Source organism: Acomys russatus, chromosome 15 (assembly GCF_903995435.1).
Source record: "Acomys russatus chromosome 15, mAcoRus1.1, whole genome shotgun sequence".
NCBI classification, from domain to species: domain Eukaryota; kingdom Metazoa; phylum Chordata; class Mammalia; order Rodentia; family Muridae; genus Acomys; species Acomys russatus.
The window spans coordinates 3,882,717-3,896,664 of record NC_067151.1 but is presented as its reverse complement, the minus strand read 5'-3'; the positions used below and the strand labels follow the sequence as shown (position 1 = coordinate 3,896,664).

The 13,948-nt window shown below is 35.4% G+C and overlaps 1 protein-coding gene across 1 annotated transcript in view; it reads left to right on the top strand.

Moving 5' to 3' along the window:
* Positions 1-8,907, top strand: part of LOC127199602 (inactive N-acetylated-alpha-linked acidic dipeptidase-like protein 2) — a 356,127-nt gene extending 347,220 nt beyond the window's left edge. The window contains exons 8-9 of the mRNA XM_051157743.1: positions 5,806-5,952; positions 8,890-8,907. Of these exons, the coding sequence (XP_051013700.1) occupies positions 5,806-5,952; positions 8,890-8,907 (165 nt within the window). The remainder of the gene's footprint in view (positions 1-5,805; positions 5,953-8,889) is intronic.
* Positions 8,908-13,948: the final 5,041 nt, after the last annotated feature.

Below are 13,948 nucleotides of genomic sequence, written 5' to 3'. Positions count from 1 at the left end.
TATGGTATATTTATACAATGGAATGCTATTAAGCTATTAAAAAAAAAAGAAAATCATGAAATGTGCAGTCAAATAGATGGAATTAGATAGGATCATCCTGATTGAAGTAACCAAGATTCAGAAAGACACACATGGCATGTACTCACTTATAAGCAAATATTAGCCATATATTAGAGGATAACCATAATAGATAACCATTCAGAGACCCATAGAAGCTAAATAAAAAGGATGGCCCAAGAGAGGCATTCCCTGAATCTCACTCCGATGTTGAAATAAAGTAAACTGTGGAAGTAGATATACATAGGAAACTTGGTAAGACACTATGTTGGGAGGGAAAAGATGGGGCATCAGATGTTGTGAGAATGGGGAGAGGAGGTGAGAGGGCTTGTAGAGAAAAGGGAAACCAATGGCGATGGCATCTCTCAGAAAAGCTGCAACGAGGTAGGCTACAGAGGATTTTGTATGTCTCTAGATGAGCCTTCTAGCAACTGGGGACATGGAGACAGAGGAGGCCATCTTCTAGCCAGGCATGACTTATTGAGATGGGAAGGGGACACCAATCCACCTACAAAACTTTCAAACCCTGCCTACTATATATGCTGGGATAAAGATAGTGACTGAGGGAATGACCACCCTGAAACCCTCCCCATGGGAGAGAGCCAACCCCTGACACCACTAACAATACTCTGGTATGTTTACAGATAGAAGCCTATCTTAACTATCCTCTGAGAGGCCCCACCTAGCATCTGATTGAATCAGATGCTGAGACTCACAGCCATTTAGGCAGAGCTCATGGAGTCCTGTAGAAGAGTGGAGGGCAAGGATAGAAGGGCCCAGAGGATATAAGAATGCCATAAGACCAACAAAGTCAAGTAACCTAGACCCATGGTGGCTTACAGAGGCAAAAGCAACAACCAAAGGGCATGCATGAACTGGACTTGGCCCCCAACATTTAAGTAACTTATAAACAGTTAGATCTTTATTTAGGTCCCCTGGTAATTTGAGCAGTTACTATCTATGACATGGAGTTCCTTGCCTGCTTATGAACATTTCCCCATTAACGAGGCTCCCATGCCTGGCCTGAGTGGATGAGGATGAGCTTGATGCAACTTGATATGCTGGGAAAGGTTGGTAGGAGGGGCTCCACTTTTCTGAGAACTTGATCAGGCATGGGGGAAGTAGGTGGAGGGCAGGACCAGTAAGAGAGGAGGAAGGAGCACAGGATTGGGATTTAAAGTGAATATATAAATGAAAAATAAATTTTAAAATTTGATTTTTGTTTGAATGTTAGTGAATGTGACTCCATTGTAGTCTAAAGCTCTTTCAGAATCAATGCACTATGACACAGATATATATAGGTTGTGTTGGACCTGATGGATTCCTTCCCAGCTCTTTTTTGTTCAGCTGTTATTTTCATGAAGTGTTTTCTTTCCTGTGCTCTCATGATTGGCACTGTCACTTTTTTTTTCCTGCATTGCTAGCTTGGTAAAAAAAAAAAAAAAAAAAAAAAAAAACTGTCTCAGTTTTTGTTTGTCTTGAAGGTTTTCTTTTTCTGTCAAGTTTAAGAGAGAACTCATCTGGATACAGCAGTCTGGGTTGGCATTTTTTCTTAAAGTATTTGAAATATATCATTCATACTTTCTTGGTTTGAAGGTTACTTGATAAGAGATCTATATTATTCTGACATGTTTACCTTTATAGGTAAGTTAGTGCTTTTTCTTTACAGCAATTAATGGTGTTTATTTGCTTTGTACTTTTGACATTTTGCTGCAATATTTCAAGGAAAGTTGATCAGGTCTAGATATGATTCTAAGTGTGTGGTTTGTAAATGGCCTTCCCTTCCTTCATATTCAGAAAATCTCATGTAATCATTTTGTTGAGCGTATTCTGTAGGTCTTTAATTTTTACATAATTTCTGATATTATCCCATGAATTTTTGTTATCTTGACTATGAATATCTTCTTTGGTTATGGTTTTGTTTTTAGTTTGTTTGTTTGTTTTGTTTTTGTTTTGTGTCAGGTCCTATGTTTCCTATGCTAACTTCAAAGTATCTACATAGCCCAGGATAGTTTGACTTCTGATCACCCTCCGTCCCCAAACCAAGTGCTGTGATTACAGGCATGTGAAGTTGTACAATGTGTATGCGATGCTGATGATCACATTCAGGACTTCACCCGTACTGGGGAAAGCTCTCTACAGGCATACAGACCAGCCATTCTCCATTTGTTTTCTTTATAAATGTTTGAATGCATACATTATCAACATTTTTTTTACATTTTTTATCTTTTTTTACTGTTTGGTGAATGGTAACTGGTGATACTTTTGAATATGATTTATATTTGATTCTTTGAATTGTTTTTCATTTCTAAAATTTCTTTTTACTCTTCTAATTCCATTTTCCATACTGGAAAGTTTTATTCCATGCTGTTGACATTTTTGTGTATATTGCTCACCACACTTTTCTGAGATTTTCCTTTGTGTGGCTAACATTTCTCTCCACATCTGGACTTGAATTCATTTCCTTATTTGTATCCTTTTTGATGTCTTTGATCAATTTTACTAGTGCACCAATGAAATCTTTACCAATCATTTCACCCACTGTGTCACATTTGAGCTCACAATTGAGGAGCCACTGACTTTGGCACAAGTCATGTAACTTTGTTTTCTATTTTAACCAGCATAATATCTTTAATAATTATTTTGGAATTTCATAGAGTGCACCCAAATCACTGTCACTTCCCATTCTTCTCATGTCCACTCTTGAACTGTACCCCCATAGCTCCTTTGCAAGCCAAGAAACAAAAAAAGAAAAAAACCAAAGACAAAACCAAAAACAAACAAAAAAAAAAACCCAAAAAACAAAAGCAAAACAAAAACATAAAGCACACACCAAATCCCATTTGTATTGCCCATATACTTAATAGTACAAAATCAAACTCCCTAGCAGCCAGCCCCTTAAAGAATGCTGAGTCCTTATCCTCACCCCACCAGCAGAGCCATCAGCCAGAGATCTATACTTCAATATCCTTATCACAACTTTAAGAATTATCTTCAATAATTTCCTGTCTCTACTATTTCTTTTTCTTGAGATGAGGAGGGGGAATGCTGTCATAGAAGCTTTCAATGTCTCTCATTCTCAGTTATGAGTCTGCATGTCAAGTGGTAGTTGATCAAGAAAATTCAGGAAAAAATGATGCATGCTAGAATATAAATAAAAATTATAAATATTGAAAATAAGAGTAAATTAAAAATAGTAGCAAAAAAAGTAAATTAAGATGACCCAGTACTAAAAAAAAATAGTAAACAACGTTCAGTAAAAGTATGAAGTAAATATTTAAAAAAAAACAATAAAGTAAAAAATACTGCTAAAATTACAGTAAAAAGAATACAGGAGACCTAGAAGGAGAAGGAAGAAGAGAAAAGAAAAAGAAAAAGATGACAGAACCATTGGAAGCAAGTTTTGGGGCTCTTGAAGTGTAAAGACTATAGTGTATATGTAGGATCCATGTACCCTATGAGATCCTGTCCTCTTGTAGCTCATGCTGTTGCTGACCCTGGATTATAGATGTGTCTGATGTTTGGCAAAGCTGTCTTCAGTTTAGTTGGGCTTTCTGTAAGCTAGGCAGGTTCTTTCTCCCTCTGACATTCTACAGACAATGCCTCTGGAGGTGTTTGATGACCTAGCTAGTAGATGTCTCCCAAATGTACTGGTAGTCTGGGAACTAACTACAGCATTAGCACTAAGATCTCTACAGATGGAGAGCTTGCCTTTATCCTTTCAAGATTTCCCAAGTCTTGTGCTCTACAGCACTGAATAACCAGTAGGTGGTTGCAGAGGTTGAGCTACTAGCTGAGCTCAGGTTTGCTGCTAGCAAATTCAAGAGTTTTGCTATATTGATGTGATCTGATACCATCTCAGAAGGTCTACTTATATGCTTTACTTCTGTAAGTGGGTTTCCTGAGCATTTTTCTTTGAGTTTGTCAGTGTCTGGCCATCTTCTTTCCACCACTGCTCCTCAGGGGTGCTTCTCACCATTGATCTGTGGCAGGTTCAATTTAGACTCCCTCACATGTGCATGTTCCTTGTTCATAGGTGATGAGGTAGCTCTGATGTAGCCAATAGTATCCAGCTCATGGTAGCAGCTAGCTACTACCCTCTACACTGAACTCTTCTTTGAAAGAGTAACGGTCCTCCCCAGATTGCAGATGCAGTCCCACCAGAGACAGGTAGCCCAAGCTTTCTGTTTCATTGGTACTAAATGGAAAAGTAGGAACTAGCTCCCTGAACACATGGTAGTGGCAGGGTTGGGAAGGAAGAGAAAAAAGGAAACTGAAATAAAGGAAAGATGTGGAAGAGAACTAACAAAAGACTAAGGATCTAGAGAAGGAAACCAGGCCACTGTCAAATAGTCAGAGCTGATGGTCTTATCCTCTGGAGTAGGAGATGGTAAGTCCCTAAGACTGGGTAAAGAGCATAGTCAGTGCCACTCAGGCATAGCAATTTCCTGAGAATAGAATCCTGGTGGTCACATGGATATTTGCTGCTGTTCTGGGTTTGAAGCCAGAACCCAATGCTTGGAAACATGTTACCATAAAAAGGCTGGGCTATTCTGTTTTGCACTACAGTGTCTCCAGATCTACAGGGTGCCAGGCACATGTGATCAGGTCTGTGGTGAGCATTACTGCATCATCCTTGCAAGCCAGAAGAAACACCATTTCAGCCACTGTGATTGTCTATTACCTCATGCTGTTTTTGATGCATTTTTCTTCATGATCTCATCTCTGCTCATATTACTAAAAAGTGGTCAATGAAAGACTACTGGAGAGAAAATAATGGGCCTAAGTAACTCAGGAGAGACACAGCTCAGGAGAGTGTCTTCCAGATCAGCATCCTGTTAATATTATGGTAATTGGGAATATTTGGCCAATCACAATTATTTGGTCATTTATTTTGGCACAATCATAAGTACTTGCCAGGCCAATTACAGCATCATCATTTAACACTAATCACTAAGGCTGTATTTTGACCCAACCAAGGTCTATTGTTTTAGTACTAGTTATAGTCATCCTTGCATCATGAAAACTGTTCCACCTCTGTCAAGGTGGAAATGATTCCTTAAAGCTTATTATTGAGAGTTGGCTATAAGCTGTCTCTAACAGCCCTAGCTGAGGCTGTGCTTTGGAGACCTTGGACAATCAGTTTCCATTCTTTCCGTAGTGACTGGAGGTATCCTTGGGGCTTTTGACTAGTCCTGGCAAAGGCTAAGTGGTGGTTTGACTTTTAGACATTTTATTTAAAGTATTTCAGGCTGCAAGAAAGAGTTCAATAGCTGCCAATCAAGGAGCCAAATAACTCAATCCTCAACATGTTTGCTTATTTACATGAAAAAAGGAGTGTCTAGGGGGCTGTCAATGTAACATTAAAAATTGATATAGACAGTAGCTGTGATTTCAAATTTCAACAGTGACTTAACAGCTTTGTGTGTGTGTGTGTGTGTGTGTGTGTGTGTGTGTATCTATGCCCAATGCCTAATGATAAGACTCACATTCATCTGTCTTTATGCTAGCCATACTCCTCTGAGTTTTAGAGTAATACACAAGAAATGGAAAACAGATTCCTGCTACTATCTACAAATGGTCGCAATGTAGAGGACATGATAAAGCCTAGTCATGTGCAATTTAAACCTGCATCTCATTGACATAGATTGGTTCTCTGGTCCATGGATCATGTTTTAGTTACACTGTCTTATAAATCATATGGGAGGCATTAGTATATGTGAAAAATATTTAAATTATGTTTTTCAGAAAACTAAGTCCAACTGTATAAGAAGAGCTCAGTGCCCAGGAACCAATGTCAGCTCCATACAGATACAAGGTGATGCTGATTATTTCATCAACCATCTTGCTGTTCCAGCTGTGCAGTTTGCTTATGAGGACATCAAAGCAATAGAGGTAATTGTTTCTAAACATGTAAAGTACTCGCACACAATGTAGCATATTTGATTTTAACAAAGCTTCATATTCATCTTTTATACCAAATTGTTCATTGTAGGAAGGGACTTTATTGTGAAATCTCCTTTTTTTGCCATTAAGAAAATACTGTATTAATAAAAATGATTAAAATATATACATATATACATAGAAGCTAAATCTTTTATATTTCACAAGTAATTAAAATAGCTTAAGATTTTCAGCCTCATATTGAATAGCATAAGACAGTTATTTAAAGAGAGCTGTTAGCAAGTATTATAACGAATAGCATCTACAAGAGGTACATTTGTAACAATGCCTTAAACTTTCAACATTGTTCAATGGGAATGTAAGCATCAATATGAATTTTCTCAATTAAAAGTGATATTGAAACATAATTATTTTATGGCCTATAGTCTCTCAATTTTCTTTCTTTTTTATTAATTTTTTATTTTTACATATACTTTTATATTATTACACATACATACAATAAACTACCTACAACAAGAAGATCTATGAAACAATTAGGAATTATATAAACGTAACATTCTTACTGCTTTGGCAATTTGTATTTGGCAGCCTTGTTGTTCAGAGGCTTTGTAATAGTACTTAAAAACATCAGCCTTTTAAAGAGTGTTCAGTTCAATTTAGAACGATTTGCACTGTCATTCACATTTTCACAGGGAGTTTCACAACAAGAAACATCAGTTGTTGGATTAACATCAGAATGCAATTATAGTCTTCAGTGTTTTCAGAAACACATGGCAGAAGTTTCTCCATTCCTTGCCCAAGGGAAAATGCATTTCATGTGCTCTTGTTATGTGAGTCTTGTGGATTAGCTTTACAAAGTTTGTCAATAGTTTGCCTGCCTGAAAAGATTTTTCCCTAAAGAATGACATGAAATCATGATTTGCCTTAATTAACCTAATTTGTCCATCTTATGGACCTGAGTTCTTCAATGTTTCTCAGAATTTTGTCACAGGTACATCTAAAGCTTCTTGTGCACATCATTCATGTGTGTGTGAGGGGTTCTGGATTACCCTGCTTCAGGACAGGATAATGTGGATAATATAATGACTAAAAAATAGAGGGAAATATACCTTCAATGTAGATACTTCCAGAAGGGAGTATTTAAGTTATGCTTTTGTAGATTCACCTCCAGTTAAATTCTAGTAGAGTTTGGCTGGGTTTAGTTTCTATATATCCACAGCCAGAGCTCTCTGTTCCACACTTGTTTCCCTGTACACAAGGATCATTGTCCACTTAATCTTACAAAGGCACACAGGCTACAGTTGCAGCCTATTGTGGGGAGATTACTTCTTTGGTAATGTGGAAATAATACTTCATATTAACTTGTTTTAAGTTAATATTTTCATCAACCATCTTTAAACATGTTTAGAAACTGATATTACTGTTGTTATTTGTATGAAAATGGGATGATGTGCATGTCAGAGCAGGCATGTAAAATTCTGAGGAGAGATATCAGGTGTAGATTTACTCCTTCACAGTGGAATCGGGGCACCCAGCTCAAGTCATCTGGGTTATGTGGGCAGTGCTTTTGTCTATGAGCCATCTTTCTGGTTTCCATTCACCACATTAAAAAATGTATACACATGTAGATATGTTGGTTCTATTTCACAAACTCAATATATGCACATTAATAAATTGGTACATTAATAAATAACTTTACATTTTTCCAGCTCAGTATCTTTGAATTTCTCTCATCCCCCAATCCTGGCACATTTAGCTCCTGTCATCATATCAGGTAGAATGATAGCTCCAGTTAGGTTCCATCTAAGTGATTTTGGTTAACTTTTGAGTTACAAGTTAGAGAATTCTAGCATAGCTGTGGTATTTGAGTAAGTTCCTGACACCGACACTTGACAAATTATTTAACCCCTTGGAATTATTTTTAATGTGAAGTACTTTGGTTTACCATGGAGCACGTGTTATAGAATGGGGTGCAGATTAAATGAGATTGTGCCTGAGCAGGACTGAGCTAACACTGCGCTCATGCTGAGATCCCGTAAATCACCAACTATTGCTATTACCACAATTTCTTCTCAGGATGTAGGATCCACAGATTAGTGGGGTATTTCCAAACAACATTGAAGCACACCTCAGTGTGTGAGGTGAGAGGTTTTATTGTTAAGGTGAGTAAATGTCGAGTCTGATGATGATCTCCTGGCAATGTGGGCAAGCAGATGAGAGGAAGCACAATTGGAAATGGGATCAACCAAGCCTCCATGGGGATGCTGTCATCATGGAGACACCTCCCAAACCAACATCCCTTTTATGGGACTGCCTTAATCTAAAGGACCCAGTCTTCAAACTCTGCTGAGAATTCATAACTCTCACCTTCCAAATCATCATTTTATAATATTTTTCAATAAAAGTAATTAGTAGAGCATCCCCCATGCTTTAATGATGAATTACCTTGTTTATGCTGATTTAGTGGGGAAGATTTTTTTAAAATAGATTTGTCCCTTGCAAAATAAGATTGCTTATGATGAGATAATTTTGTGGGAACTCTCTAAAGAACAGATATTAACCTTCACTTTTCAGTTTAGCCTATCATAAATATTTGAACACACCTATTAAGAAGAATTATAAATATTGAAAAGCTTCAAGCAGGATATTAAAATATTTTACTATACCGATTAGTAGAGTAGTCAAGAAAATGAGAGCCTTGTCATCGATTTGTTTGCCTTTCAAAATATGATATTCACTTGTAGCTGTTAGAGGAGAACCCCAGTATGCTGGTATTCAAGCACCTGGTTCTGAAGATCAATCATTTCTCAAGGTTCATGTGTCTCTCTGTCACAGATACTTCATCTATATCTAGAAGAAAAAAGAAAAGAAAACTGACACAGAAATAGGACTTTCTACTATATTCATTTTAATGTGCAACTTTCACAGGTGATCCTCATCCTCTGACACTAATGTGAAGGCCATAATGTCCTTAGAAGATCTCTTTGATAGACACAGTAGGAGTAGGCTGCTACTTTAACTGTTTCTACCCTCTCTTTGCTTCTTCTCTTTCTACCATGTAATAAACTCTACCAAATGTTTCCACCACGAGAAACTGCTGTGCCTTCCCTGTTTTTATAGACTGTAATACCTCCAAATCTGTGAGAGAGAAAATTAGTTAATCTTCCTTAACTTATGTTCTTTCTGTCAAATATTTGGTCACAGTGATGCAGAAGCAATCAGTTCCAATTTATTTAGAATTATACTGTACTGCTTTGTTTATCTAAACTAATTGTAAATTTCTTATAATAAATTAACCTGTTCATGCCAAGGATTTAATGGAACTTAAAATGAAGGAGATGTCACAAGGCTACAGATATACAAAACGGTCAAAACAGAAACTTACCCTTATCTGGATGACTTTAAACATATTTTCTACTATTCCCACAGCAAATTAGAAGCCTTGGGATTAAGTATATCAATATATTTAGCTTGTTCTGCCATTTACTGAAAAATAATAGATTTTTGGAAGCATTTGGAGCCTCCTTCTCTATGGAAATTGTCTAAGAGTTTATCTACATTTTTCTATGATACAAGTGACAGTTTGCCATACTGATGTCAGGTATACACTGATGACTCTTTTCTTCAATACCTGATTCTTTCAAACTTGGTAATTATATGATTAACCTAGAGTATCACATATGTTTATATGCTTAAGAACTGGTGTTCTACTTTATCTTTCTATAGAATCATATCTATCTGCCGCACCTAAGACATATTTTCTTGTGATAAAAGTAGACTAGTGATTGTCATGTATCAGCTAACAATGAATTTGCATAACTTATTCATCCTAAACAGCCTGTAATAGCACTTTCAAACTAATGGAAGTAAACCTTGTATTATAATCAATTTATACGGGTACAATATCTAATATTAGACTATATATATATAGTATATATATATATATATATATATATATATATAAAATACAGATACAGATACATATATAATGTGTGTGAAGAATAAACTTACATTTGAATTCTTTGCCACTGTATCTAGAATTAAACTTATTTTGCATCTATATAAAAAATTCTATACCAGTGAATTAAAAATAACCATGTGAGTGGCAATTGAGGCACGAAGTTGAGGAGTAGATACACTAATCTACTTTTTGTTCTATCTTCCCTGTATATTTTTATATTCTCCCCTTCTTTCTTTTCAACCCCTAACTCCAAACCAATGAATGTAAGATAGTGGAGAAATGAGACATCACTGAGTCTAACCTTGTTTTCTTTCTAAATAAGACCAATAATAACTTGGAACCAACTCCCATTTATAATAACCCTCTATTGCCCAAGAAAGCAACCAGAAGCCTACCTAATCCCCCTGAAAGAAAGTGGGCATCGTTCTCTCAATGCTTCTTCTGGCTGAACTGGGATGACTAATACTTGGTAGGGGCCCAAATAAAATTGAGGAAATGGTTAAGCAAGCTAGAAATCACATTTATGGTCCATTTTCTAAATGTTGAGAAATTCCAGGTTTATTTGGAGTCATGTGTAGGACACTGTAAAATTCTGGCCAGTGTAAGCAAGTCCTTAGCAGTTCCTCCCTCACAAATATGTCTATTGTTTTTAAATTATCTTTAGTGGCCTAGTAATTGTTTATTATGAGGCCTATAATTATTATTACTTCAGTATAACCAGCTAGCAATCAATTAAGACACTGACAATTGTTATATTTTAAAATAGCCTTAGTTAACGTGGGGCAGGGCAGACATTAATCCTCTAAACTACTTCCCGTAGTGAGGCCATCTGCTTCTAATATTTTCTATCAATTTACCTCCCATCCATAATCCCAAATACTTGCTAACATTCTTCATCTGGGCCGAATCATCCATCGGTGCTGGCCAAGTGCTTTTCTTCCACCTAACCTGTTGAAATGCACTATTTACATTTATTCCCTGTGTATATACACCTGTAGTACAGATAAGCTCTTAACTAAACACAGGTCAAGATTAACAATAACAAACAATAAAATAGGATAATTGCTACAGCATACTATATTAAAGTAATTCTGCCATTGCTACACTTGTCACTAGGGATTGTTCTTGAACCCAAAAGGATTAGATAAACACATGTACTGCAGTAACTAGGCAAGCAATCTAATACCTGGTGACTAAGAAACCACAAGGAAGGTTATAAGGAAAACATGGGTAAATAGATATTTACATTTTGATTAGGAGAAATCACAATAGTCTTGGATTTCATCATGCTACAATGATCAGCATATGCATTAAAATTTATTATTTATTTTTGAAACTTCTCAGTGTTTTTGGACTAAAGACAACTCTAATTGTCTGAACTTGTGAAAATCAAACCATGGATATATGAGACCTCTTTACACCTACCTTCAACAATTGACTCATGGGAAAATTGAATTTTAGAAAAACAAGCTATTTTAATTGGATAATTTTTACAGATATAGGATATTATTAGTTTTCCTTTTAATGAAATCCAATAGTATAAAAATATGTATGTCTAATTCTTCCCATTATCCATATTCTCAGGTAAACCTCATCTCCATATTTTCTGTGGGTTTAAGTATATATCACCTGAAATTGGTTAAAGGACCATTCATATTTGCATTTCCTTTGCATCTTTAACTTTCTAGTAACTAAAGCTCAGAAATGCACAGGAGTAACATATTTTCCAAATGTCAGTATGATTCTTATAAGATGTATCCCTATTAATTGAAACATGTCTGGTTTCCAGCTACATTTAAATAAGGTTCTAAATTTGTAAAAGCTTTTGCACCTGTTAGGAGAAGCATTCTGCAATGATTAAATAGAAAGTAGAGATTGCCATAAAGGAAATGAAAAGACAGATGCTTTCCAATTAAGGGTGTAGTATTTATAACAAATGATGGTCCAAGTCACATTGCTTCTGTCACTTACCACCTGTTTGACATAATTTTTGTTCTAGATCAGTGTTTTTATTCTTAGCAAATCACATCAGAGGACCTACCTTTCTTAGTGTGTCAAATCATTTATACTCACCATGTTTATAGCACAAACTAAAGTGCTGGTTCCTCATGCCACTTAACCTTACAGTTCTTGCATTGCTGCTAGAAACATAATTTTCATCCCAATACATCTCTATAATTCAAGACTTAACATTTATATAGTAATTGACTAAAAAGGTTTATAGTTTAAGTTGTTACAATCATATCCAAATTGCTTCAACATCATTTAATAAGGTAGAGATAGAAATCTAAGCATCAGTGGCACATATTAATTTTCTTTATAATCTAAATGATTTTATTACCAGTCTGACACTTAAATTAACATACAGAAAAATATACGCATGTGTGATTTTTGTGTAAACTTTAACAATAAGTAAAATTTATGGGACAAACATAAGAATTAATTTCTGCTATAACCAAAAAGGCAGGAACAAAATGCGTGGCACATTTAAAGAGGATATAAGTCTGCATATTTTTTCTTTACTTTGATTAGAATGACAATGTGTTTATATAAATTAGAAATCATTCTTTGACTATACTTTCTTTTTTGATCACAGTCATATCATTGTTAAGTTAGCAAAAAGTCGCCATTCAATACTCAGTTCAAAATTCCAGACTTCATTAACCGAAATAATTGTATTTCTTTCTGCAGATGTTCTACTGATATTTTGCAACATCTGATAAAAGAATCTTATCCTGATATGTAAACACTTTGTGTAATTTCAGTACAGAATATTATTTAATCCTTTCCACTTGACAGTATTCTCATTGGAAACAATATGAAATTATTTTTTAATGTTTAAGAAATTATCCATAATCATCCAGGCTGTGGTGGTACACACTATTAATCCCAGGACTTGGGAGGCATTGGAATCTCTGAGATGAGTGAGTTCCAGGACAGTCATGGCTACAAAGAGAAATTGTTTCTATTAACTCCCTTGCAAATAAGAATTATTTATAATCATAATTTATTTTATAAAAACTATTTGTACTATTATGTCAAAGTAGATGGTATTATTATTTTTCCATCAAATTTGTTGCAGTAAGAGACGAGCTTCCTACTGTGTCCACTAACCATTTACAGGGACTAAGAATCCTCATTTTCTAGAACTTTTACTTTTATAAGTGATACAGTATAAATACTATATTTTAGTTAGCATTGATATAATATGTATTCACATAAATATAAGTATTACATAATTGTTATTAATAATTAAGTTAACTCTAATATGAATGAATGGAAAATTGAACTTTTTGAAAGTTAATCAACTACTGTAGAGCTAGTTAGTTCTTAAGTCCATTGCATACTGGCAAGCATTAGCATATAGATGTGATGCTCCATGACCCAAGTGTATATCTGAGTGTAGTGCTGTCCATTTAAAATCATGACACTGGGAAGGCAAAGACAGCAATACCTCTGGAACTCTCAAGACATCCAGGCTTGGTTAGTCCAGTGAATCATTGAATCCCCAAGGTTCAGAGAGAGATTTTGTCTCATAATAAGGTGAATTACTTTTGAGAGGTGACACACAACTTTGACCCTGTGTCTTCCATATGTATGTGTATACATGTTCACAGGCAGCTCTGTATAAATACCTGCATAAAACCACAAAAATTAAAATGCAGATGTTTAAAGACAAAGCCACGTTTGAGAGATATGTCACTGCCTTAGATTTTTATAAATCTAATTAATATGATTTAAATCAAAGCAGTGCTATTTTCATCAACTTATATATTTATTGTTTGGCGATATATTGTCTTGGTACATATGCATAAAGAAAATTGGAAGAATAACGCATTTTTATTAAAAACATATTTTTTTTTTTTTTTAGTATCACATGCACACTCAATAATGTTATCTCCCTGGAGGTGAATTTCTGTATGGAATCTGAGTTCATGGTAATCAACTTCCTAGAGCTTTTGAGTAAAGTAGAAACATGAGAAAAAGAAAAGATGTCATATTCATATCAACTTGAAACCATTCCTG